General features: G+C 55.1%; 1 protein-coding gene across 2 annotated transcripts in view; it reads right to left on the minus strand.

Moving 5' to 3' along the window:
- PIK3C2B (phosphatidylinositol-4-phosphate 3-kinase catalytic subunit type 2 beta) overlaps positions 1-27,624 on the minus strand; it is a 497,568-nt gene that overhangs the window by 127,843 nt on the left and 342,101 nt on the right. For both annotated transcript variants that reach the window (XM_069633113.1, XM_069633114.1), the window contains exon 15: positions 4,492-4,634. In XM_069633113.1, the coding sequence (XP_069489214.1) occupies positions 4,492-4,634 (143 nt within the window). The remainder of the gene's footprint in view (positions 1-4,491; positions 4,635-27,624) is intronic.

Raw genomic sequence — 27,624 nt, forward strand, 5'->3', positions numbered from 1 at the left:
GTGGGATATCGCCACACCTGAAGTCATCATGAGGGTGGAGGGTCTACGCTCCTCAGTGGGATATCGCCACACCTGAAGTCATCATGAGGGTGGAGGGTCTACGCCCCTGAGTGGGATATCGCCACCCCTGAAGTCGTCATGAGGGTGGAGGGTCTACGCCCCTCACCGGGATATCGACCACACCTGAAGTCGTCATGAGGGTGGAGGGTCTACGCCCCTCAGTGGGATATCGCCACACCTGAAGTCGTCATGAGGGTGGAGGGTCTATGCCCCTCACTGGGATATCGCCACACCTGAAGTCATCATGAGGGTGGAGGGTCTACGCCCCTCACCGGGATATCGCCACACCTGAAGTCATCATGAGGGTGGAGGGTCTACGCCCCTCAGTGGGATATCGCCACACCTGAAGTCATCATGAGGATGGAGGGCCAACTCCCCTCAGCGGGATATCGCCACACCTGAAGTCATCATGAGGGTGGAGGGTCTACGCCCCTCAGCGGGATATCGCCACACCTGAAGTCGTCATGAGGGTGGAGGGTCTACGCCCCTCAGTGGGATATCGCCACACCTGAAGTCGTCATGAGGGTGGAGGGTGTACGCCCCTCAGCGGGATATCGCCACACCTGAAGTCGTCATGAGGGTGGAGGGTCTACGCCCCTCAGCGGGATATCGCCACACCTGAAGTCGTCATGAGGGTGGAGGGTCTACGCCCCTCAGCGGGATATCGCCACACCTGAAGTCGTCATGAGGGTGGAGGGTCTACGCCCCTCACTGGGATATCGCCACACCTGAAGTCGTCATGAGGGTGGAGGGTCTACGCCCCTCAGTGGGATATCGCCACACCTGAAGTCGTCATGAGGGTGGAGGGTCTACGCCCCTCAGTGGGATATCGCCACACCTGAAGTCATGAGGGTGGAGGGCCTACGCCCCTCACTGGGATATCGCCACACCCGAAGTCATCATGAGGGTGGAGGGTCTATGCCCCTCAGTAGGATATCGCCACACCCGAAGTCATCATGAGGGTGGAGGGTCTACGCCCCTCACTGGGATATCGCCACACCCGAAGTCATCATGAGGGTGGAGGGTCTATGCCCCTCAGCGGGATATCGCAATACCCGAAGTCGTCAGATGACATAATAACCGTAAATTAACTCTGCAGAAGGACTATGGACTAGTGACAGAATCGGTTGTGTTTGGTGGAGGCAGATGTGCGTTCCGGCAGGCCTGGTGAAATAGAGTTACACATACTATACAAAATATTGCACCTAATTTTATCGGTGTGTGTGTTTTGTTTGTTCTGTTTTTTACATGAATAATGTGAATTCTTAAGTTGTAAGGGTCCAGTTTTATAGCTCATATGTCCACTGGGAAATGAGATGTTGAGTCAGTGTCCCGGCAGGATAGCTTAGCGGCAACGTGCTCGCCTTGGAAACAAGACGACACAGAGCAACACAGGTTCGATCCCCGGGTCCGCGCTTAGAAACCTCTGGCTATTAAGCGCGTTATAAAAGAGCAACTAAGACATATTCCTGGAACAGCACCTCGATGCGCTCCTTCTGTGTGAGCGCTTTAAAAATTCAAATAAATAAAACAACATCCGTGTAACATGATTGTGTGTACACGTGATGCGCTTATATGTACACGTTTCTGAGAAGTCCAAGACTGTGGCAGAATTCTTTGTGTAGTGGTCTAGGCGGGGCCACTATATAGTATGCATATGCGACTGGCATGTATCCGCGTGTACGGGTAGTAGCATGGGCCTCCATTGTATTTTTGCTTTCATGTAGAGGGCCCTTTAGAGGTCGTTTACCGAATCTGTATTTTTAGTTTGCGGTGGCGCCTTAGATTTAACATTTCAATTGTTTCTAGACGTACCTTTTTTTGCAACCTTAGCAGTTTGTTCTAAACAAAATCCTGTCCGTTTCATAACATAATGTGTGTACTCGATACCGCCAGCAGGGGGCAGCAGTTGCCATGTAAGGATTGCAGGATTACAGCCTTTGCCGCCCTGCAAGCCCCTGTCATTGCAAGTCCGCGACGCCTCACATGGCCGACCACCTGGGGAGGTTTGCAGCTCGAGGAGACAGAGGCAAGAGTCCTGCCACCAGACAGGGGGGCGGCAGGTCTGGGCGCCTCACCCAGGCCGGGCCCCGTTCCTCCCCCAAGCATGGTCTGTGCTCAATGGACACCCCAACAATAACACTGATGTCTATATATCAAGGGGAAGGGGGAGGTGGGGGCAGAGTCCTGCCACGACGCAGAAGACCCGCAGAGCTCAGAGGTGATAAGAGCCACATCCAGGCAGCTCGGTATCCCCAGTGCCCGGAACCCGCGCTCGCTTAACCCATCAGGGGGTCCATAGTCATGTGACCGACGCACTTTAAAGGGTAAAGAACAGGGCATAAGGCCATGAGGCGGGAAAGGCAGGAGGCGACGAACAGAATGAAAACTTGCACAAACTGCGCAATATTCAGCTCATGTCCCGTGGCAGGCATTAAGCGTAACCTCTGACCTTTGCAAGCCTACTGGACGCGATGGCTGCCCTAGTGGATTAGCCGAGTGTCTCTTCTGCTGGTTGTGGGGTTCCCTTCGAAGGAAGCCCCATAGGGGCATTGGGTTTAGCAACTTTTCCCAGTACTAACCAGTGAGTATATCAACAATGGAGCCAGTGGTCTAAACTCAATGGGAGGGACTTCTCTCAAGGGCTGCGTGCTCCCCATGGAAGAGGGCTTTGTACTGGTGCTGTGTCCTTCCCAGTTAAGCGCTTGTGCAGGAAGTGGGGGGGGGGAGGGGGGAATCTGCTCTGCATTCATTAGCAATGTATGCCCAGTGGAGGGAGGCTCCCCCTACCTGGGCGGATTGTGTACTGTACTTGGCTCTGTTTGCTTATGTATGTGTTTGGGAGTGTCTCCCCAGCTCCTGCGTTCTCACTGTGTGCTTTGACATTATGTTCTGATATGTCAATATTCCAGATATTGTTGGAGTCCCTGTTCTTTCTCTGCAATGAAGTCAGCCCCTACAGTGTTGGGTTTATAAGGAGTGCAGCTATGCGGGATATTGCCCTGAAAACAATTCTGCGCCTACTGTGCGGGGCTGTACAAATTCTAATAGTAATTTGTACAGTGCCTTTTACCATTATTATAGTCTCAAAGCGCTTATGGTGGGAACGCCCTCGGGAACTGCGGTCCAGAGTATGGAAAATTCTCAGACGTTTAGAATGCGCGTGTGCATATAGCCAAGATTAGGAATTGGCTGGGCTGGCTAGGCTCTGTTAAGCAACCCAAGAGATCAGGCATGTGGGTGGGTGCTGGGGGGTGGGGGTGTCACGATTGTGGACGAGTGCAAGAGACTCGTTATGTGTCCAGCTAAAGCGGAATTTTATTGTAGGTTGTCGCTGTAATGCAATGGCAGAGGTGTGGAGGCAAGTCTGGAGTGAGTAGGCTTCAAAACGTTAAGTGTCCAGCTAGACCACATTTTGTTATCGGTTGTGGCCGCATATTAATGTGCGTGGTTGGATAGCCGTGCTTGCAGCAGATGTCCACCGAGGTGGGACGTTTATACGTACCTGGGGCTCCGACAGAACTTATCTTTGATGTTGCTGTGTCCTCAGATCTTCTGTTGGGACAAAAGGCTGGCTACCTGGAAAGAGTCCTCTAGGCGCTAAGAGGAGGCCATCCGCCTCACCCTCCCCCCAGTCTTCTAAGTGCAGTAGACAGGATGTCCTAGTCCCTCTTCTAGGCGGGACAGGTAGGCTACCATGGAATACATGATGTAGGATTCAGAAGGCGTCATAGACAGGCTACCTTGAAAGTCTTACTGAATATCTTCCTAGTTCTATACACGCTGCTAGCGGCCATCTACCAACTGCAGTATCGGGATACCAGTGCTGTTCTAGCATCTTTAGGTGCAATGCAAGTTACCAGCAGAGATCTTGAGCGTAAAGACCGGCTAACATTGCCTGCTGTCTCAACAATCTCTTCCAAGTGCCAGGCTTGTGCTAGTCTTGGATATCCAAGTGCAGTAGATGTTGACCTACATCTGTAGTCATCAAAGTGCAATGTCCTTCCCTAGCCCACAAAAGAAAACCATCCCAGTGCGATGTTTCCCACTGCAAGATACATCCAAGTATTAAATACATTCCCATCCCCCCAACGTTCCTTCTGGGTGAGGCACATTTCCTGCCCCTCCAAAACCTAAGTGTAGTACATTTCCTACCCCCGGAAATCCACCACAGTGTAACACATTTCCTGCCCCCAAAATACAGCAGTGCTAGAGTTCCAAGCTGCATCTCTGAAGCATGAGGTTACATCACATTAATCACATCTCGGCACTCTGTGTATTTATGTGTTCGTGTACCAGTGTTGGCGATCTCTGTACTACCTTTCCTTTCCGAGTCTTGTTTGGTGGACCTCTGTAATAACCTTTGTTGTGTAAATGTCGGCAGGCATTGCCTTTTAAGAGTCTGCGGGAATGCCCCACTTGGTCACTCACCAGTAAAGTGACTTCTTCCTCATCACATCCCTGAGTTTCCGTTGGTCATCCTCGGCAAGGCTCTTGAACTCACACTTGGGGCTAAACTCTGCGTTTGGTGGTCGGGTGAACTTGACGTCGAAGGCGGAGGTTGGGAAGTCAATCTGCAAAGAAACCAAGAAGCAGCAAATCAGAAAAAGGCCACTCGTCCTAAAAGCCGATAAGGGTCAGACTCGGTCCAGGGTCAAGACACAACAATGTAGTAATTGCAAAGGGGAGAACAGACGTAACAACTGCCCGCACTCCTGAGTCTCGCTCCTTCACATGAGGAGCCTCGTTTTGCCACCAAAAAATCCTGTATCATTCTTAGTTTGATTTGCGTACTAATCAGATATACAGTCTTTCTAAACAGCATTTACTCTGTATATCGTATATAGTCAAAATCATTATGCAAGTATATTTGGATCTTCCCCACAAAGGCGACTATTTGAAAAAACGAAATCTTCATTACAAAAAAAAAGTTGCTTTTGCTTCCGACGCATTCACCCGTCCCACAGAATCTCACTTAATAGCATTTAAAGTCCAAATCTGGATAATGTCCGCTCACACACTACCTTTCACACATATCACTTCCTGGTTCTGCCTTTACTCAACTGTATTACCAGGCACTTTGAAGACTGATCATTGTATTTATTATTTATTTTTGCATTTGTAAAGCGCACTGCAGCCCTTAGGCATTGAGGCGCTATGAGAAGGCTTAGGGAGGCTTGATTCAGGGTTACATGAATGCGGCCCCAGCAGAAAACTTGAAGACAAACTAGTTACGGTTAACAATGGACATTTTCATGACAGTTTCAAAACAGTTGGGCAAAAAAGCAGTACATTGTCAAAATCATGTTCCAGCATATATAACATAGGTTGTTAGACAAAGAGTATAGTTTTGATGGCCTTCCTGAAGGTTGCATGGGAGTCAATCCCCCTGATGGAAGGGGGAAGGGAGTTCCACAGCGTGGCCGCCATGTTAGGCAAACTTGTAGCGCCCGTTTTCACTTTATGGGTAGAAGGTACAAGGATTCTGTTGGTATAGGCCGCTCTGGTGGGTCTAATGGGCTGGATATGAATCTTCTCCCTTCAGTATAAAGATTTTACTCTTAACTGGCTTAATTATAGAGTTGCCTTTTATAAGAAACATGCACAATCCAATTGTTCATTTATGCTTTTAGGAGATTATGGGTCCAGTAATTAAACCCAAACATTCTTCCAGTTGAAAATATCTTCCCATCTTCTGTCTGGAAAGATTTGGAACCACCTTGAATCGGAACAGAAGATGCCTCGCGCTGCGCTGGAGTCTAGGGCTTTGCCAGCGACCAGCTCGGAAGAGTAATTCTCATGAGGCTCCGGTTATCGCATTTGCGGTCACCTCTCTCATGGCTACTCCACACAGAGGACGACTTACACAGCAATGTCTTCATGGCAATCTTTTTTATCCTGTATGCAGAATTTCATATAATGACCCTTAATTACATCATTGCAAAAGACAAAACTCAGGTATCCAAAAGGACACATTCAGTAACACATTCTTAGCCTGATTTTTGCAAAATGTTCTTAACCCCCAGCCGCTGCTCACTCTTCATTTAATCAGTGGCTACTGTCAGATGGGCTGATATGTTTTCCTTTCTCTTTTCCCCTTTGAATAGAAACGTCGTTTCATGATGCCTCCCCCGAGTGTAAGCATGTATAACCAATCAGAGCTTTTAATTACCAATCTTAATTTCAGGTCCCTGGGCAGCCTTTTAAATTTCGTATCCCTCGGTATCTAATTCCTCAATCTTAAAAACGGAGGGTAAGTAACCCCTATACTTCAGAGTTCAGATGAAACCTGTGATGCAAGACAGTTCTGTTTCTCCTTATTATTGCAAAAAGTAGTTCAGCACACCCCCACCCAGAACCTGCGATCCGGCCGGGCCAAGCTCCGTACAAAGCAATCCAAGAGAAAGAACGATCATGGAAGAGCATAAACGGCGACGCGGGGCAAGCTCTGCACCCATTGGTAGCTTGCTGGGAACACACGTCAGCTACCAATGGTCTAAGGAAGGTGTCAAACTTGGGTTATGCGTTTGGCGGCTAAGGGCACGATGCCAGAGCTCCACCAATGATGCCAGAGCTCCACCAGTCACCTAGGGAGGGACCCTGCCTTCTGGCCATTGAGCCGATTGCTCACACATTGAAGCACTTCCCACTCAACAAACCAGTCGGCCAACGTCAGTGGAGGAGCCGCTCTACTAGCTGCGACTACATGGCCAAAAAATAAAGAGTCGACTGCTAACACGGTCCTAGTTTATCAGGCTTGTTGGACAAAGGACGCAGAAGCGACCATGCGGCGACCTGCAATGCTGCATTGAATACCCCATCCAAGATTCCCCAAGGCTGACGCCTGTTAGGAAGGTGTGCAGTGGACAGGGAGAGTGTCTTATTCAAGTTTCTTAGTGCCAGTGATCTGCCAATGGAGTACTTCAGGCAATCCACTCGCGGGCTCTCTGGGGATGTCGTCCTCACAGGGAGAGTGGATGGATTGGACGTAGCACCTATTACAATCTCACAAGGTCTTTGGATAAAACTGTCCTCTCCTCGGAAGTCACTTCTTACAGCCAAGTAGAAGCCCAGTTGGACCACACTAGTAAAAATGTGGCCTTTGCACGCTTCTGGCCCGGGTGGACTGTACTCTGGGCTTCCTGCAAGTCTCGTCTCGGACCAGGTCTAGGTAATCCCCAGGACGCTCTTAAGATATGAGGTTTTCCATGCCGCCAAATGCGCAGCGTTTATGTATGTAAACCAATGAAGGCGTGATATGATGGAGGACATTAACATATTGGTTGACATAGGACTGGGTATAGCCATTGGCAATTGGAGAGTGGGAGTGCCCAAACTGTGATGCAAGCTTCCGATTGGCTTATGCAAACCCGCCACTCACAGAAAAGGGGCAATTGTACACGTATTACATTAAAAGGACTCAACAATTATCCAATGGCAGGATGATATGGTCAGCCAATTCAAACACCTCTTAACTCAAGCAGCCAATTATGCAGCATGCGCCCACTTGCTGCTGGTCATACCAAATGCAGTGGCTTGTCTGGTGGTTGAGCCTTTGCCTCATGCAAGTGCTGCATTCTACATCAGATAAAGCATTGGCGCAATCCCCGATTGGAGTGCTTAGAGGGTGTGAACGTGCCCAGCTCGGTTCAGAGTCAGGGGCGGGTGACCACGAGAGCTGGGTACTGCCGCCCGCTAAGGGATATAGGACCACACGGCTGAGTCTGGAAGATCTCCTAGTCGACACCACTTTCGTTTTTGCTTGGCAGGGACTTGTCATAAGGTTCCAACCAAAGTCCTTGACCCTTTAAGAGAGCCTTGTTCCATGAGTCAGCAGTTGCTATATGCCCCCTCAGCCCACAGCAGGGTTCTAAAGTCAGGTAAAAAAAAAACCTAGTACGCCAAGCAAGATCTAGTTGCTCGCAAAGTGGAAGGCCGGCGGAATCCTGTCTGCAGCTCCAGGGTGCAGTCTGTTGCCATAGATTTCACCAAATACTATTTCACCCAAGGAGAAGTGACCGAATGTATTTGACCGAAAATGGTAGGTAATGTGGTATGTGTATAGTGCATAATAGGTGGGGTGTGGGGTAAGGGTATAAGTTAGGGTAGGGATGGGTAAGGGGGACTGCGGGAGGCAGGGGGATCTCCCGCTGCATTATAAAACAAAAAAAGTACAAAGAGTAAAAAGTGATTTTTGTTTTCAGGTTAAATAAATGCACTCACTTCTCCATTAGATAAAATATTTTTGAAAAAAACATGGACATCCAGTGCAGCCAGGGGCATTGAAGAATAGCAGAAGGCTTGGGGCCACAGATCCAAAATGGTGGCTGGCCTTCATAAAAGCTCAGGCTGTGCAACCAGGACCAGCTGCAGCAGGGCTGTTGTAGCAGCACCAGAAATCGCTCCTCCATTCAAAGAGGCCGATTTCTCCAGAGCCCCTCTAAAATCGGATATGCCAAATGTGAATAAAGCAGGGCGGTCCCCGGGGGCAGGGCTAGACACCAATTGAGGGCACCGACCTGAACACAGGGTTTGAAAGTCTGAAAAAGCATAGGTGTGGAGAAGGAGCCTGTTGGGGGTGGGAGAAGCAGAAACCAGGAGGCTTGGTCGGAAGAGGCTGGAAAGGAGATGCAGAGCAGAGTTGGTCCAGAGCGAGGATGAGAAAGTGGCTAAGAAAAGGAGAAGATTAGAAACCGAGGAAGTAGAGGTGGACAGGGGGAACAACGGGGAAGAGGAGAGATGTACAGGGTTGGTAATAGAGTAACAGGATGAGGTGACAGGTCAGCAGGAGATTAAGCTCATAAAAGAGTGGAGCCACAAAACAAGGAACCTGGGAAGGCTACGACAGATTGCAGGTAGGCCAGGGGTGCAACACACTTTATGGACCAGTGGGATGGAGGAGAGGAGGTACGAGCATGTGGAAAAGTGGTGAGGAGGATGACAACAAGGAAGAGTACTGTGTAGAGTACACAGAGAAACCGAGGTGTATTGTGTAAGGGTGTTGAAGAACGATTCTGACACAAAGGTGGCATGATTTTGGTTATAGACTTATTGTGAACTGAAAAAAGATCCTTACTATCTCTAACTTCTAAGAGGGGTTTCCCTGCCTCAAAACCAACACTAAAAGGGTCTGCCAGAACATCCATCAAAGTAAAATACCTACTTCAATGAGAATTGCTCCCTTTTTCTGCTTCCTGGATGGGGTTCTACGAAATGTTCCTTCAAAACAGATATGCCAGGGGAATTACTAACTTCCTCTGGCTTGCAGGTTTCATACCGTCTTTGCACAATGTTCTCTCCAGGAGAATGGCTCCCTTCTTCAGGTGTGGCTCTTTACAATTTCAGATAGAACCAGGGAGAACGACTCCCTTCCCCTGATATGGTTTGGTACACTCACCACAGGGCCAGGCGGAATGACTCGCTTCCCCTTGCGTCTCTATCCCAACTTCTGCTTTGGTACCAGGAGGAATGACTCCCTTCCCGTGGCTTAGTCACCTCCACTCTCAGTTCAGGACCAAGGCAACGCCTCCCTTCTCTTTGTCTGCTTTGGCACAGTTCAACACAAAGCCAGAGGGACCGACTCCCTTCCTCTGGCGTCTCCATCCCACCTTCTGCTTTGGTACCAGGAGAATGACTCCCTTCTCCTGGTATGGTTTGGTACACTCACAACAGGGCCAGGGAGAACGACTCCCTTCTCCTGGTATGGTTTGGTAAACTCACAACAAAGCACAGGGGAATGACTCCCTTCTCCTGGTATGGTTTGGTACACTCACAAAAAAGCTAGGGGGAATGACTCCCTTCTCCTGGTATGGTTTGGTAAACTCACAACAAAGCACAGAGGAATGACTCCCTTCTCCTGGTATGGTTTGATACACTCACAACAAAGCTAGGGGGAATGACTCCCTTCTCCTGGTATGGTTTGGTACACTCACAACAAAGCCAGGGGGGAACAACTCCCTTCTCCTGGTATGGTTTGGTACACTCACAACAAAGCCAGAGGGAATTACTTCCTTCCTCTGGCGTCTCTATCCCAACTTCTGCTTTGGTACCAGGAGAATGCCTCCCTTCTCCTAGTATAGCTTGATTCAGTTCCTTCTTACTGCTTCCTGCTGGATATTCACTTTGCCTTTGTGACTTGTTTTCAACTATTTTCCAAATCTTGTTAGGATCCCAGGCCCTTCTCTTGTAACTAGTGGACTTATCGCCACCACTATAATGAGGAAGATTTCCTCTATGTTTGGTTTGTTCTGTTTGGGTCCCAAGCCCTTCTTTTATGGGCAGTGGTCGTCTCTTTTACACTGTTAAGATTGACAGGATCCCAGACCCATCACTGGTGGCCAGTGGCTTCTCCTCCTCCCCCACCACTGTGGCGTTGGACAGGGTCCCAGACCATTGCCTAGTGGCCAGTGGGTTTCTCTTCCCCACTGTCATGGTGGACAGGGACCCAGACCATTGCCTAGTGGCAAATGGGCTTCTCTTCCCCACTGTCATGGTGGACAGGGTCCCAGACCATTGCCTAGTTGCCAGTGGGCTTCTCTTCCCCCACTGTTGTGGTGGGCAGGGTCCCAGACTCTTCCCTGGTGGCCAGTGGGCTTCTCTTCCCCCACTGTTGTGGTGGGCAAGGTCCCAGACCCTTCCCTGGTGGCCAGTGGGCTTCCCTTCCCCACTTAAGATGGACAGGATCCCAGACCCATCCCTGGTGGCCATTTGGCTTCTCTTCCCCACTGTCATGGTGGACAGGGTCCCAGACCATTGCCTAGTGGCCAGTGGGCTTCTCTTCCCCACTGTCGTGGTGGACAGGGTCCCAGACCATTGCCTAGTGGCCAGTGGGCTTCTCTTCCCCACTGTTGTGGTGGGCAGGGTCCCAGGCCCTTCCCTGGTGGCCTTTGGGCTTCTCTTCCCCCACTGTTGTGGTGGGCAGGGTCCCAGACTCTTCCCTGGTGGCCAGTGGGCTTCTCTTCCCCCACTGTTGTGGTGTACAGGGTCCCAGGCCCTTCCCTGGTGGCCAGTGGGCTTCTCTTCCCCCACTGTTGTGGTGGGCAGGGTCCCAGACCATTGCCTAGTGACCAGTGGGCTTCTCTTCCCCACTGTTCTGGTGGGCAGGGTTCCAGACCCTTCCCTGGTGGCCTTTGGGCTTCTCTTCCCCACTGTTGTGGTGGGCAGGGTCCCGGACCCTTCCCTGGTGGCCTTTGGGCTTCTCTTCCCCACTGTTGTGGTGTACAGGGTCCCAGACCCTTCCATGGTCGCCAGTGAGCTTCTCTTACCCCACTGTTGTGGTGGGCAGGGTCCCAGACTCTTCCCTGGTGGCCAGTGGGCTTCTCTTCCCCCACTGATGTGGTGGGCAGGGTCCCAGACTCTTCCCTGGTGGCCAGTGGGCTTCTCTTCCCCCACTGTTGTGGTGGGCAGGGTCCCAGACCATTGCCTAGTGCCAGTGGGCTTCTCTTCCCCACTGTTGTGGTGTACAGGGTCCCAGGCCCTTCCCTGGTGGCCAGTGGGCTTCTCTTCCCCCACTGTTGTGGTGGACAGGGTCCCAGACCATTGCCTAGTGGCCAGTGGGCTTCTCTTCCCCACTGTTGTGGTGGGCAGGGTCCCAGGCCCTTCCCTGGTGGCCAGTGGGCTTCTCTTCCCCCACTGTTGTGGTGTACAGGGTCCCAGACTCTTCCCTGGTGGCCAGTGGGCTTCTCTTACCGCACTGTTTTGGTGGGCAGGGTCCCAGGCCCATCCCTGGTGGCCATGTGGCTTCTCGTCCCCACTGTTGTGGTGGGCAGGGTCCCAGACCATTGCCTAGTGCCAGTGGGCTTCTCTTACCCCACTGTTGTGGTGTACAGGGTCCCAGGCCCTTCCCTGGTGGCCAGTGGGCTTCTCTTCCCCACTGTCGTGGTGGACAGGGTCCCAGGCCCTTCCCTGGTGGCCAGGGGGGTTCTCTTCCCCCACTGTTGTGGTGGACAGGGTCCCAGACCATTGCCTAGTGGCCAGTGGGCTTCTCTTACCCCACTGTTGTGGTGGGCAGAGTCCCAGACCTTTGGGCTTCTCTTCCCCACTGTTGTGGTGGGCAGGGTCCCAGACCCTTCCCTGGTGGCCTTTGGGCTTCTCTTCCCCACTATTGTGGTGGGCAGGGTCCCAGACCCTTCCCTGGTCGCCAGTGAGCTTCTCTTCCCCCACTGTTGTGGTGGGCAGGGTCCCAGACTCTTCCCTGGTGGCCAGTGGGCTTCTCTTCCCCCACTGATGTGGTGGGCAGGGTCCCAGACTCTTCCCTGGTGGCCAGTGGGCTTCTCTTCCCCCACTGTTGTGGTGGACAGGGTCACAGGCCATTCCCTGGTGGCCAGTGGGCTTCTCTTACCGCACTGTTTTGGTGGGCAGGGTCCCAGACCCATCCCTGGTGGCCATGTGGCTTCTCGTCCCCACTGTTGTGGTGGGCAGGGTCCCAGACCATTGCCTAGTGCCAGTGGGCTTCTCTTCCCCACTGTTGTGGTGTACAGGGTCCCAGGCCCTTCCCTGGTGGCCAGTGGGTTTCTCTTCCCCCACTGTTGTGGTGGACAGGGTCCCAGACCATTGCCTAGTGGCCAGTGGGCTTCTCTTCCCCACTGTTGTGGTGGGCAGGGTCCCAGGCCCTTCCCTGGTGGCCAGTGGGCTTCTCTTCCCCCACTGTTGTGGTGTACAGGGTCCCAGACTCTTCCCTGGTGGCCAGTGGGCTTCTCATACCGCACTGTTTTGGTGGGCAGGGTCCATGACCCACCCCTGGTGGCCATGTGGCTTCTCGTCCCCACTGTTGTGGTGGGCAGGGTCCCAGACCATTGCCTAGTGCCAGTGGGCTTCTCTTCCCCACTGTTGTGGTGTACAGGGTCCCAGGCCCTTCCCTGGTGGCCTTTGGGCTTCTCTTCCCCCACTGTTGTGGTGGGCAGGGTCCCAGACTCTTCCCTGGTGGCCAGTGGGCTTCTCTTCCCCCACTGTTGTGGTGTACAGGGTCCCAGGCCCTTCCCTGGTGGCCAGTGGGCTTCTCTTCCCCCACTGTTGTGGTGGGCAGGGTCCCACACCATTGCCTAGTGACCAGTGGGCTTCTCTTCCCCACTGTTCTGGTGGGCAGGGTCCCGGACCCTTCCCTGGTGGCCTTTGGGCTTCTCTTCCCCACTGTTGTGGTGTGTAGGGTCCAAGACCCTTCCCTGGTCGCCAGTGAGCTTCTCTTACCCCACTGTTGTGGTGGGCAGGGTCCCAGACTCTTCCCTGGTGGCCAGTGGGCTTCTCTTCCCCCACTGATGTGGTGGGCAGGGTCCCAGACTCTTCCCTGGTGGCCAGTGGGCTTCTCTTACCCCACTGTTGTGGTGGGCAGAGTCCCAGACCATTGCCTAGTGGCCAGTGGGCTTCTCTTACCCCACTGTTGTGGTGGGCAGAGTCCCAGACCTTTGGGCTTCTCTTCCCCACTGTTGTGGTGGGCAGGGTCCCAGACCCTTCCCTGGTGGCCTTTGGGCTTCTCTTCCCCACTATTGTGGTGGGCAGGGTCCCAGACCCTTCCCTGGTCGCCAGTGAGCTTCTCTTCCTCTTCCCCCACTGTTGTGGTGGGCAGGGTCCCAGACTCTTCCCTGGTGGCCAGTGGGCTTCTCTTCCCCCACTGATGTGGTGGGCAGGGTCCCAGACTCTTCCCTGGTGGCCAGTGGGCTTCTCTTCCCCCACTGTTGTGGTGGACAGGGTCCCAGGCCCTTCCCTGGTGGCCAGTGGGCTTCTCTTACCGCACTGTTTTGGTGGGCAGGGTCCCAGACCCATCCCTGGTGGCCATGTGGCTTCTCGTCCCCACTGTTGTGGTGGGCAGGGTCCCAGACCATTGCCTAGTGCCAGTGGGCTTCTCTTCCCCACTGTTGTGGTGTACAGGGTCCCAGGCCCTTCCCTGGTGGCCTTTGGGCTTCTCTTCCCCCACTGTTGTGGTGGGCAGGGTCCCAGACTCTTCCCCGGTGGCCAGTGGGCTTCTCTTCCCCCACTATTGTGGTGTACAGGGTCCCAGGCCCTTCCCTGGTGGCCAGTGGGCTTCTCTTCCCCCACTGTTGTGGTGTACAGGGTCCCAGACTCTTCCCTGGTGGCCAGTGGGCTTCTCTTCCCCACTTAAGATGGACAGGATCCCAGACCCATCCCTGGTGGCCATTTGGCTTCTCTTCCACACTGTCATGCTGGACAGGGTCCCAGACCATTGCCTAGTGGCCAGTGGGCTTCTCTTACCCCACTGTTGTGGTGAGCAGAGTCCCAGACCCTTCCCTGGTGGCCAGTGGGCTTCTCTTCCCCCACTGTTGTGGTGGACAGGGTCCCAGGCCCTTCCCTGGTGGCCAGTGGGCTTCTCTTACCCCACTGTTTTGGTGGGCAGGGTCCCAGACCCATCCCTGGTGGCCATGTGGCTTCTCGTCCCCACTGTTGTGGTGGGCAGGGTCCCAGACCATTGCCTAGTGCCAGTGGGCTTCTCTTCCCCACTGTTGTGGTGTACAGGGTCCCAGGCCCTTCCCTGGTGGCCAGTGGGCTTCTCTTCCACACTGTCGTGGTGGACAGGGTCCCAGACCATTGCCTAGTGGCCAGTGGGCTTCTCTTACCCACTGTTGTGGTGGGCAGGGTCCCAGGCCCTTCCCTGGTGGCCTTTGGGCTTCTCTTCCCCCACTGTTGTGGTGGGCAGGGTCCCAGACTCTTCCCTGGTGGCCAGTGGGCTTCTCTTCCCCCACTGTTGTGGTGTACAGGGTCCCAGGCCCTTCCCTGGTGGCCAGTGGGCTTCTCTTCCCCCACTGTTGTGGTGGGCAGGGTCCCAGACCATTGCCTAGTGACCAGTGGGCTTCTCTTCCCCACTGTTCTGGTGGGCAGGGTCCCAGACTCTTCCCTGGTGGCCTTTGGCCTTCTCTTCCACACTGTTGTGGTGGGCAGGGTCCCAGACCCTTCCCTGGTGGCCTTTGGGCTTCTCTTCCCCACTGTTGTGGTGTACAGGGTCCCAGACCCTTCCCTGGTCGCCAGTGAGCTTCTCTTACCCCACTGTTGTGGTGGGCAGGGTCCCAGACTCTACCCTGGTGGCCAGTGGGCTTCTCTTCCCCCACTGATGTGGTGGGCAGGGTCCCAGACTCTTCCCTGGTGGCCAGTGGGCTTCTCTTCCCCCACTGTTGTGGTGGGCAGAGTCCCAGACCATTGCCTAGTGGCCAGTGGGCTTCTCTTACCCCACTGTTGTGGTGGGCAGAGTCCCAGACCTTTGGGCTTCTCTTCCCCAGTGTTGTGGTGGGCAGAGTCCCAGACCCTTCCCTGGTGGCCTTTGGGCTTCTCTTCCCCCACTGTTGTGGTGGGCAGGGTCCCAGACTCTTCCCCGGTGGCCAGTGGGCTTCTCTTCCCCCACTATTGTGGTGTACAGGGTCCCAGGCCCTTCCCTGGTGGCCAATGGGCTTCTCTTCCCCCACTGTTGTGGTGTACAGGGTCCCAGACTCTTCCCTGGTGGCCAGTGGGCTTCTCTTCCACACTGTCATGGTGGACAGGGTCCCAGACCATTGCCTAGTGGCCAGTGGGCTTCTCTTACCCCACTGTTGTGGTGGGCAGAGTCCCAGACCCTTCCCTGGTGGCCAGTGGGCTTCTCTTCCCCCACTGTTGTGGTGGACAGGGTCCCAGGCCCTTCCCTGGTGGCCAGTGGGCTTCTCTTACCCCACTGTTTTGGTGGGCAGGGTCCCAGACCCATCCCTGGTGGCCATGTGGCTTCTCGTCCCCACTGTTGTGGTGTACAGGGTCCCAGGCCCTTCCCTGGTGGCCAGTGGGCTTCTCTTCCACACTGTCGTGGTGGACAGGGTCCCAGACCATTGCCTAGTGGCCAGTGGGCTTCTCTTCCCCACTGTTGTGGTGGTGGGCAGGGTCCCAGGCCCTTCCCTGGTGGCCTTTGGGCTTCTCTTCCCCCACTGTTGTGGTGGGCAGGGTCCCAGACTCTTCCCTGGTGGCCAGTGGGCTTCTCTTCCCCCACTGTTGTGGTGTACAGGGTCCCAAGCCCTTCCCTGGTGGCCAGTGGGCTTCTCTTCCCCCACTGTTGTGGTGGGCAGGGTCCCAGACCATTGCCTAGTGACCAGTGGGCTTCTCTTCCCCACTGTTCTGGTGGGCAGGGTCCCAGACTCTTCCCTGGTGGCCTTTGGCCTTCTCTTCCACACTGTTGTGGTGGGCAGGGTCCCAGACCCTTCCCTGGTGGCCTTTGGGCTTCTCTTCCCCACTGTTGTGGTGTACAGGGTCCCAGACCCTTCCCTGGTCGCCAGTGAGCTTCTCTTACCCCACTGTTGTGGTGGGCAGGGTCCCAGACTCTACCCTGGTGGCCAGTGGGCTTCTCTTCCCCCACTGATGTGGTGGGCAGGGTCCCAGACTCTTCCCTGGTGGCCAGTGGGCTTCTCTTCCCCCACTGTTGTGGTGGGCAGAGTCCCAGACCATTGCCTAGTGGCCAGTGGGCTTCTCTTACCCCACTGTTGTGGTGGGCAAAGTCCCAGACCTTTGGGCTTCTCTTCCCCACTGTTGTGGTGGGCAGAGTCCCAGACCCTTCCCTGGTGGCCTTTGGGCTTCTCTTCCCCACTATTGTGGTGGGCAGGGTCCCAGACCCTTCCCTGGTCGCCAGTGAGCTTCTCTTCCCCCACTGTTGTGGTGGGCAGGGTCCCAGACTCTTCCCTGGTGGCCAGTGGGCTTCTCTTCCCCCACTGATGTGGTGGGCAGGGTCCCAGACTCTTCCCTGGTGGCCAGTGGGCTTCTCTTCCCCCACTGTTGTGGTGGACAGGGTCCCAGGCCCTTCCCTGGTGGCCAGTGGGCTTCTCTTACCGCACTGTTTTGGTGGGCAGGGTCCCAGACCCATCCCTGGTGGCCATGTGGCTTCTCGGCCCCACTGTTGTGGTGGGCAGGGTCCCAGACCATTGCCTAGTGCCAGTGGGCTTCTCTTCCCCACTGTTGTGGTGTACAGGGTCCCAGGCCCTTCCCTGGTGGCCTTTGGGCTTCTCTTCCCCCACTGTTGTGGTGGGCAGGGTCCCAGACTCTTCCCCGGTGGCCAGTGGGCTTCTCTTCCCCCACTATTGTGGTGTACAGGGTCCCAGGCCCTTCCCTAGTGGCCAGTGGGCTTCTCTTCCCCCACTGTTGTGGTGTACAGGGTCCCAGACTCTTCCCTGGTGGCCAGTGGGCTTCTCTTCCCCACTTAAGATGGACAGGATCCCGGACCCATCCCTGGTGGCCATTTGGCTTCTCTTCCGCACTGTCATGGTGGACAGGGTCCCAGACCATTGCCTAGTGGCCAGTGGGCTTCTCTTACCCCACTGTTGTGGTGGGCAGAGTCCCAGACCTTTGGGCTTCTCTTCCCCACTGTTGTGGTGGGCAGGGTCCCAGACCCTTCCCTGGTGGCCTTTGGGCTTCTCTTCCCCACTATTGTGGTGGGCAGGGTCCCAGACCCTTCCCTGGTCGCCAGTGAGCTTCTCTTCCCCCACTGTTGTGGTGGGCAGGGTCCCAGACTCTTCCCTTGTGGCCAGTGGGCTTCTCTTCCCCCACTGATGTGGTGGGCAGGGTCCCAGACTCTTCCCTGGTGGCCAGTGGGCTTCTCTTCCCCCACTGTTGTGGTGGACAGGGTCCCAGGCCCTTCCCTGGTGGCCAGTGGGCTTCTCTTACCCCACTGTTTTGGTGGGCAGGGTCCCAGACCCATCCCTGGTGGCCATGTGGCTTCTCGTCCCCACTGTTGTGGTGGGCAGGGTCCCAGACCATTGCCTAGTGCCAGTGGGCTTCTCTTCCCCCACTGTTGTGGTGGGCAGGGTCCCAGACTCTTCCCAGGTGGCCAGTGGGCTTCTCCTCCCCCACTGATGTGGTGGGCAGGGTCCCAGACTCTTCCCCGGTGGCCAGTGGGCTTCTCTTCCCCCACTATTGTAGTGTACAGGGTCCCAGGCCCTTCCCTGGTGGCCAGTGGGCTTCTCTTCCCCCACTGTTGTGTTGTACAGGGTCCCAGGCCCTTCCCTGGTCGCCAGTGGGCTTCTCTTCCCCACTTATGATGGACAGGATCCCAGACCCATCCCTGGTGGCCATTTGGCTTCTCTTCCCCACTGTCATGGTGGACAGGGTCCCAGACCATTGCCTAGTGGCCAGTGGGCTTCTCTTCCCCACTGTTCTGGTGGGCAGGGTCCCAGACTCTTCCCTGGTGGCCTTTGGGCTTCTCTTCCCCACTGTTGTGGTGGGCAGGGTCCCGGACCCTTCCCTGGTGGCCTTTGGGCTTCTCTTCCCAACGGTTGTGGTGTACAGGGTCCCAGACCCTTCCCTGGTCGCCAGTGAGCTTCTCTTACCCCACTGTTGTGGTGGGCAGGGTCCCAGACTCTTCCCTGGTGGCCAGTGGGCTTCTCTTCCCCCACTGTTGTGGTCCCAGACTCTTCCCTGGTCACCAGTGGGCTTCTCTTCCCCCACTGTTGTGGTGGGCAGGGTCCCAGACTCTTCCCTGGTGGCCTTTGGGCTTCTCCTCCCCCACTGTTGTGGTGGCCAGGGTCCCAGACTCTTCCCTGGTGGCCTTTGGGCTTCTCTTCCCCACTGTTGTGGTGGGCAGGGTCCCAGACCCTTCCCTGGTCGCCAGTTAGCTTCTCTTCCCCCCACTGTTGTGGTGGGCAGGGTCCCAGACTCTTCCCTGGTGGCCAGTGGGCTTCTCTTCCCCCACTGGTGTGGTGGGCAGGGTCCCAGACTCTTCCCTGGTGGCCAGTGGGCTTCTCTTCCCCCACTGTTGTGGTGGACAGGGTCCCAGGCCCTTCCCTGGTGGCCAGTGGGCTTCTCTTCCCCCACTGTTGTGGTGGGCAGGGTCCCAAACTCTTCCCTGGTGGCCAGTGGGCTTCTCTTCCCCCACTGGTATGATGGACAGGATACCAGACACATCCCTGGTGGCCATTTGGCTTCTCGTCCCCACTGTTGTGGTAGACAGGGTGCCAGACCATTGCCTAGTGCCAGTGGGCTTCTCTTCCCCACTGTTGTGGTGTACAGGGTCCCAGGCCCTTCCCTGGTGGCCTTTGGGCTTCTCCTCCCCCACTGTCATGGTGGACAGGGTCCCAGACCATTGCCTAGTGGCCAGCGGGCTTCTCTTCCCCCACTTTTGTGGTGGGCAGGGTCCCATGCCCTTCCCTGGTGGCCTTTGGGCTTCTCTTCCCCCACTGTCATGGTGGGCAGGGTCCCAGACTCTTCCCTGGTGGCCAGTGGGCTTCTCTTCCCCCACTGTTGTGGTGGGCAGGGTCCCAGGCCCTTCCCTGGTGGCCAGTGGGCTTCTCATCCCCCACTGTTGTGGTGTACAGGGTCCCAGACCCTTCCCTGGTGGCCAGTGGGCTTCTCTTCCCCATTGTTATGATGGACAGGATCCCAGACCCATCCCTGGTGGCCATTTGGCTTCTCGTCCCCACTGTTGTGGTGTACAGGGTCCCAGGCCCTTCCCTGGTCGCCAGTGGGCTTCTTTTCCCCAGTTATGATGGACAGGATCCCAGACCCATCCCTGGTGGCCATTTGGCTTCTCTTCCCCACTGTCATGGTGGACAGGGTCCCAGACCATTGCCTAGTGGCCAGTGGGCTTCTCGTCCCCACTGTTGTGGTGTACAGGGTCCCAGACCCTTCGCTGGTCGCCAGTGAGCTTCTCTTCCCCACTTAAGATGGACAGGATCCCAGACCCATCCCTGGTGGCCATTTGGCTTCTCTTCCACACTGTCATGGTGGACAGGGTCCCAGACCATTGCCTAGTGGCCAGTGGGCTTCTCTTCCCCACTGTCATGATGGACAGGGTCCCAGACCATTGCCTAGTGGCCAGTGGGCTTCTCTTCCCCCACTGTTGTGGTGGGCAGGGTTCCAGGCCCTTCCCTGGTGGCCTTTGGACTTCTCTTCCCCCACTGTTGTGGTGGGCAGGGTTCCAGAACATTGCCTAGTGGCCTTTGGACTTCTCTTCCCCCACTGTTGTGGTGGGCAGGGTTCCAGACTCTTCCCTGGTGGCCAGTGGGCTTCTCTTCCCCACTGTTGTGGTGGGCAGGGTCTCAGACCATTGCCTAGTGGCCAGTGGGCTTCTCTTCCCCCACTGTTGTGGTGGGCAGGGTTCCAGGTCCTTCCCTGGTGGCCAGTGGGCTTCTCTTCCCCACTGTTGTGGTGGGCAGGGTCTCAGACTCTTCCCGGGTGGCCCTTGGGCTTCTCTTCCCCACTGTTGTGGTGGGCAGGGTTCCAGACTCTTCCCGGGTGGCCCTTGGGCTTCTCTTCCCCACTGTTGTGGTGGGCAGGGTCCCAGACCCTTCCCTGGTGGCCTTTGGACTTCTTCCCCCACTGTTGTGGTGGGCAGGGTTCCAGGCCCTTCCCTGGTGGCCAGTGGGCTTCTCTTCCCCCACTGTTGTGGTGGGCAGGGTCTCATACTCTTCCCTGGTGGACAGTGGGCTTCTCTTCCCCCACTGTCATGGTGGACAGGGTCACAGACCTTTGCCTAGTGGCCAGTGGGCTTCTCTTCCCCACTGTCATGGTGGACAGGGTCCCAGACCATTGCCTAGTGGCCAGTGAGCTTCCCTTCCCCCACTGTTGTGGTGGGCAGGGTCCCAGACTCTTCCCTGGTGGCCAGTGGGCTTCTCTCCCCCCACTATTGTGGTGTACAGGGTCCCAGGCCCTTCCCTGGTGGCCTGTGGGCTTCTCTTCCCCCACTGTTGTGGTGGGCAGGGTCCCAGACCCTTCCCTGGTGGCCAGTGGGCTTCTCTTCCCCATTGTTATGATGGACAGGATCCCAGACCCATCCCTGGTGGCCATTTGGCTTCTCGTCCCCACTGTTGTGGTGTACAGGGTCCCAGGCCCTTCCCTGGTCGCCAGTGGGCTTCTCTTCCCCAGTTATGATGGACAGGATCCCAGACCCACCCATGGTGGCCATTTGGCTTCTCTTCCCCACTGTCATGGTGGACAGGGTCCCAGACCATTGCCTAGTGGCCAGTGGGCTTCTCTTCCCCACTGTTGTGGTGGGCAGGGTCCCAGACTCTTTCCTGGTGGTCTTTGGGCTTCTCTTCCCCACTGTTGTAGTGGGCAGGGTCCCAGACTCTTCCCTGATGGCCTTTGGGCTTCTCTTCCCCACTGTTGTGGTGTACAGGGTCCCAGACCCTTCCCTGATCATCAGTGAGCTTCTCTTACCCCACTGTTGTGGTGGGCAGGGTCCCAGACTCTTCCCCGGTGGCTAGTGGGCTTCTCTTCCCCCACTGTTGTGGTGGACAGCGTCCCAGAACATTGCCTAGTGGCCAGTGGGCTTCTCTTCCCCACTGTCATGTTGGACAGGGTCCCAGACCATTGCCTAGTGGCCAGTGGGCTTCTCTTCCCCCACTGTTGTGGCGAGCAGGGTCCCAGACTCTTCCCTGGTGGCCAGTGGGCTTCTCTTCCCCCACTGTTGTGGTGTACAGGGTCCGAGACCCTTCCCTGGTGGCCTTTGGGCTTCTCTTCCCCACTGTTGTGGTGGGCAGAGTCCCAGATCCTTCCCTGGTCGCAAGTGGCTTCTCTTCCCCACTGTTGTGGTGGGCAGGGTCCCAGACCCTTCCCTGGTGGCCAGTGGGCTTCTCTTGCCCACTGTTGTGGTGGGCAGGGTCTCAGACTCTTCCCTGTGGCCCTTGGGCTTCTCTTCCCCACTGTTGTGGTGGGCAGGGTCCCAGACCCTTCCCTGGTGGCCTTTGGGCTTCTCTTCCCCACTGTTGTGGTCGGCAGGGTCCCAGAGCCTTCCCTGGTCGCCAGTGGGCTTCACTTCCCCCACTGTTGTGGTGTACAGGGTCCCAGACCCTTCCCTGGTGGCCAGTGGGCTTCTCTTGCCCACTGTTGTGGTGGGCAGAGTCTCAGACTCTTCCCTGGTGGCCCTTGGGCTTCTCTTCCCCACTGTTGTGGTGGGCAGGGTCCCAGACCCTTCCCTGGTAGCCTTTGGGCTTCTCATCCCCACTGTTGTGGTGGGCAGGGTCCCAGACCCTTCCCTGGTCGCCAGTGAGCTTCTCTTCCCCCACTGTTGTGGTGGGCTGGGTTCCAGACTATTCCCTGGTGTCCAGTGGGCTTCCCTTCCCCCACTGTTGTGGTGGACAGGGTCCCAGGCCCTTCCCTGGTGGCCAGTGGGCTTCTCTTCCCCCACTGTTGTGGTGGGCAGGGTCCCAGACTCTTCCCTGGTGGCCAGTGGGCTTCTCTTCCCCCACTGTCATGGTGGACAGGGTCCCAGACCATTGCCTAGTGGCCAGTGGGCTTCTCTTCCGCACTGTCATGGTGGACAGGGTCCCAGACCATTGCCTAGTGGCCAGTGGGCTTCTCTTCCCCGACTGTTGTGGTGGGCAGGGTCCCAGGCCCTTCCCTGGTCGCCTTTGGGCTTCTCTTCCCCCACTGTTGTGGTGGGCAGGGTCCCAAGCCCTTCCCTGGTGGCCCGTTGGCTTCTCTTCCCCCATTGTTGTGGTGGGCAGGGTCCCAGACTCTTCCCTGGTGGCCAGTGGGCTTCTCTTCCCCCACTGTTATGATGGACAGGATCCCAGACCCATCCCTGGTGGCCATTTGGCTTCTCGTCCCCACTGTTGTGGTGGACAGGGTCCCAGACCATTGCCTAGTGCCAGTGGGCTTCTCTTCCCCACTGTTGTGGTGAACAGGGGCCCAGGCCCTTCCCTGGTGGCCTTTGGGCTTCTCTTCCCCCACTGTCATGGTGGGCAGGGTCCCAGACCATTGCCTAGTGGCCAGTGGGCTTCTCTTCCCCACTGTCATGGTGGACAGGGTCCCAAACCATTGCCTAGCGGCCAGTGGGCTTCTCTTCCCCCACTGTTGTGGTGGACAGGGTCCCAGGCCCTTCCCTGGTGGCCTTTGGGCTTCTCTTCCCCCACTGTTGTGGTGGGCAGGGTCCCAGACTCTTCCCTGGTGGCCAGTGGGCTTCTCTTCCCCCACTGTTGTGGTGTACAGGGTCCCAGACCCTTCCCTGGTGGCCTTTGGGCTTCTCTTCCCCCACTGTTGTGGTGGGCAGGGTCCCAGACCCTTCCCTGGTGGCATTTGGGCTTCTCTTCCCCACTGTTGTGGTGGGCAGGGTCCCAGACCCTTCCCTGGTCGCCAGTGAGCTTCTCTTCCCCCACTGTTGTGGTGGGCAGGGTCCCAGACTCTTCCCTGGTGGCCAGTGGGCTTCTCTTCCCCCACTGTTGCCGACAGGGTCCCAGGCCCTTCCCTGGTGGCCAGTGGGCTTCTCTTCCCCCACTGTTGTGGTGGGCAGGGTTCCAGACTCTTCCCTGGTGGCCAGTGGGCTTCTCTTCCCCCACTGTTATGATGGACAGGATCCCAGACCCATCCCTGGTGGCCATTTGGCTTCTCGTCCCCACTGTTGTGGTGTACAGGGTCCCAGACCCTTCCCTGGTGGCCTTTGGGCTTCTCTTCCCCACTGTTGTGGTGGGCAGGGTCCCAGACCCTTCCCTGGTGGCCTTTGGGCTTCTCTTCCCCACTGTTGTGGTGGGCAGGGTCCCAGACCCTTCCCTGGTCGCCAGTGAGCTTCTCTTACCCCACTGTTGTGGTGGGCAGGGTCCCAGACTCTTCCCTGGTGGCCAGTGGGCTTCTCTTCCCCCACTGTTGTGGTGGACAGGGTCCCAGGCCCTTCCCTGGTGGCCAGTGGGCTTCTCTTCCCCCACTATTGTGGTGGGCAGGGTTCCAGACTCTTCCCTGGTGGCCAGTGGGCTTCTCTTCCCCCACTGTTATGATGGACAGGATCCCAGACCCATCCCTGGTGGCCATTTGGCTTCTCGTCCCCACTGTTGTGGTGTACAGGGTCCCAGGCCCGTCCCTGGTGGCCTTTGGGCTTCTCTTCCCCCACTGTTGTGGTGGGCAGGCTCCCAGACTCTTCCCTGGTGGCCAGTGAGCATCTCTTATCCACTGGTACGAGGAGGAAGAGGTTGGATGCACTATTGACCCTTTAGGAGTCTGTCAGCAGTATGCAGCAAGGTAGAGATTGCTTGCGCGCTTCCTGCCTGCAGCCTGGCACCCCCTCCAGAGCTCCTGTATCACCCTTTATCCGCTTTCAGGCATTGGTACGCCAATGGGGCTTCCTGGGATGGCAGTCCGTCTTCTCGGCTTTCCCAGTCTGCTTCTGTGGCCGCTCAAGCTAATGGGCTGCCATACTCTTCTTGCCCTTAGCCTTGTGCACGGGTCCGCTCCTGCGGGTATTCACACGGCCCACTGCCTGTCTCCTCAATCCTTCTCCTCGAGTCTGCAACCAGATGTTGGATTTCCTGTGCTAAACGTGCTCTGCATCTGTTGCTTCTCTCAGCAGGTGCTGCAGCTGAGCTCCGCGCTGGGGTGGACGACTTTACTAGTCCATTGTCAGTTTGTATGCAAAGTAGCCCGTTCTTGAGCGGCGAGCTGTCAAAGGTCCCTTGTTACTTTTGACATGTTGATCCCTACGCCTCCTCAAGGCCACCTTATTTTAGTACCTGTATTGGGAGCAGTCTTTGGGCCTCATCACAAGTGGGCGGTATCCCGGTGGTAAATCCAACAGGAAACCACCCAACACAATGGGGCATTTTCAGCGCAATTACTGCGGTACTAATTGCGCCAAAATGTTGGCGCATTCACCTCCAGCTGAGAGCGGAAGGTGAATGCTCAGAGTTTCTCCCCCAACTCGGGATTGGGCGGAGCGGTAATGCAGCAGTAAAAGCATTACTGCCACATTTTTACTGCTCCGCCCAGCTCCGGATCAGACCCTTTGTGTTTTCTGTGTTCTTCCTCGTCTTGGTGTTTGAGGCCATTTCTTTCTTTTGCATCACATATGGTTCTGCTTTCAACAAAAAGATGAGGATTGGAAGGATGGGCTACAGAATGTGGAGATGTCTTATCATACCCTGGGCTAACCCCAAGATGGTCTTCCTTGTCCCCAAGGAGGAAGTCCATCCCCACGAGGGATGGGGATGTCCTCCTGCATTAAGCCACCCCTGGGGGATTATTGGGTAGCAGCCTTAACCTCCCAAGCCTCATGAGAAGGGGCTCACCCTTGGGGAGAAGTGACGACACCTAGTGAATCGTCACAGATCCAGAGGAACGAGATTGATACGCAGGGACAAGGAGATTAGCCTGGACAGGACATTGGGTGTCAGACAGTCCTCAGATCCGGTCTAGAAGAACCTGGAAAAAGGAGGAAGAGAAGCACTGGTCCAGCAGCCAATAGAGGGAGTCTAAAGTGAGCATTTAGTGAGAACATCGAACTGGGATTTCACTAAAGTACTTTTGATTTTACACCAAGTATATTTACTGGCACTTCGATGGGCGATCAGTTCTCCTCTGAACTTGAGAACATTTCCCAAAGTGGCTGGAACAACATCAGATCTTATACTCCACGCAATGGCTTAAGGGCGATGAAAGATGCAAGCGGTACATCAAGATTATAATGATTAGAAGAAATTCAGCAGAAAAATGTACTCTGCTTTCTTTTTTGAGTCCCGTCTAATTCCTTTTCAAATAGGAACCAAACCACTTACTTTTTGGGATAGGCCAGTGGCGATGAACAGATTTGGATTTTTCTCCACATCAGAGGAGCATAGATTACATTTCATGACGGCACGCCACATCAATGCGTCCACGCTACACTATAGCAGCATTTGCATTCTCGCGGAATTTGAGAGGTAAGCGGATGACTACAGCACAAGTAGAATTGGACCAGATGCCCAGCCTTTCGACAGCACGGCTATTCCTTGCAAAACCTATGAAAAGCAGATGCCAAGACAGTGTACAGAGGAAACCAGCTTTAAGTCGCAAAGAAAAACTAGCTTCCATTCCTCATACTAATTGTGGACTTGCATATGGACTAGCCACGAAGACAATACGAAATATAATTTCACCCCCTCAAAGATTTCTCGATCTGGCCTTGCAAATTCTGCGAGAAGGGCAGATGTGATAAAACCAAGGGAAGTCCAAACCAACATGGCTGCAGCTACACCTGGGCTATGTCCTCGCATCTCATTCTTGCTCCAGGATTATTCAGAAAGGGGTGTCTTTATCCCACCCAATAGATGGGAATCTACTTCAGTCAAGAGATTACGAGATCGGCCTCAACAAATACGATATATATATATGCTTTGATCTCTTATTTAAAGATCGACTTAGTGAAAGTAAAATCAGACATACGGCAAAGTGACATTAAGCCTGGCGTGACCAAACAATATATGGAACAAAGATTCTGTCTCTTAGCTACATTGGGAAGTATTATCAAAACAAATCCTTGTAGTAGAGATCGAGGGATCAGATTCTTACAAAGAGAACCCTTTCCAACATTTAGTCTTCAATTAGAAGGATTACCTAAAGGTCCGAATGGGGCCTCGAAATGGCAGTCAAGTGCCTTACGATTAGCTTAAGTTTTAAAAAAAATGTATTTTTGATTACGCTCAATGGACAAACCTAGGTGCTCTAATGCCTGTGCTGCGCTTAGAGACTGCTCTGCGGTGTTAAGCACGTTACAAAAGATTAGATACATATATATAAAGTCGAACTGAAGGAAGCATTCAAAACAAGGAGAGCCTTTGGATTGGTCATGGCCTCAATCGTATCAGAGTGCAAATGTGCAGCTAGGAACAAAAATGGTAGCTCAGATTGACTTAAACACTGGAAGAACCTCTTGCCAACCCAGCCCGCTAGCAAAAGGACTTGGAGATGCCACGTGGTGGCCGGTAGCCTTATTCCCATGGTAAGGCAGATCTATGCCCCCTGGAAGAAGATCCCCAGATCTATGCCGCCTAGAAGAAGACCCCCACTGGGAAAGTGGGCAAGACGACAACCAATACCGGGTACTTGGAAAAGTGCAGGGAGCGACTGAAAGCCCCCACTAAGGACTGCTGCCAGGGGCCCAGACCTCTGAAAGCCCAGGAACTGTCTTTCACGTTTCTTTTTACCACCATCCAGACCCTCTGTTTATGCACCCTTTTCAGACAGGCTTGCCTGCGATTTCTTGATCGCCTTTGAAGCCAGTTCTTATGGGAGCGCATAGCTCCCTTTCTAATCCCTCTGTGAGGAGCCCGATTCATGGTCTGCTGCAACGCTTCGGGCTGGGTTCTGGGCCTGCCGGATTATTTAGCCGCCAGTTATTGATTTCCAGAGCGTCAGCCATATTGGAAGATTGCCTGGTTCTACTCCCTGCGAGCTCAACAACAGTTGCAGCTCCTCCATAGCAGGTCTCCCTCCTTCGAGACCCGTTACCACTTTGCTTCTAGGCTTTCGAGAGGCGCTTCAGACTCATGTATTCTCTGTAACTGACTGCGCATACGTTTCTCTCTATTTTAGAATTTTTGTTTCATTTTAAAATTATCCTATTTACTGTTTCCGATTTATTGGATAATTAATTTTTATTTTTGGTTTCACACTGCATCAATACCCTGGGAGTCGGATTGCATTTCATATATTTTTAAAAGAAAAATTAAAAATACAAGAGAAGACAACATGCTTTGGAATTCTTTTGCATGTTAAAAAAAGAAACCCTTGGAGTTTGACGATCTGCTCCAGCCTCTCACTCCCCCTGGATCTGCTCCACTCTCTCACTGATGCCCACTCACTCCCCCTGGATCTGCTCCACTCTCTCACTGATGCCCACTCTTCCTGGATCTGCTCCAGCCTCTCACTGATGCC

This window comes from Ambystoma mexicanum, chromosome 13, assembly GCF_040938575.1.
Source record: "Ambystoma mexicanum isolate Mex_15411 chromosome 13, UKY_AmexF1_1, whole genome shotgun sequence".
In the NCBI taxonomy this organism is placed as follows: domain Eukaryota; kingdom Metazoa; phylum Chordata; class Amphibia; order Caudata; family Ambystomatidae; genus Ambystoma; species Ambystoma mexicanum.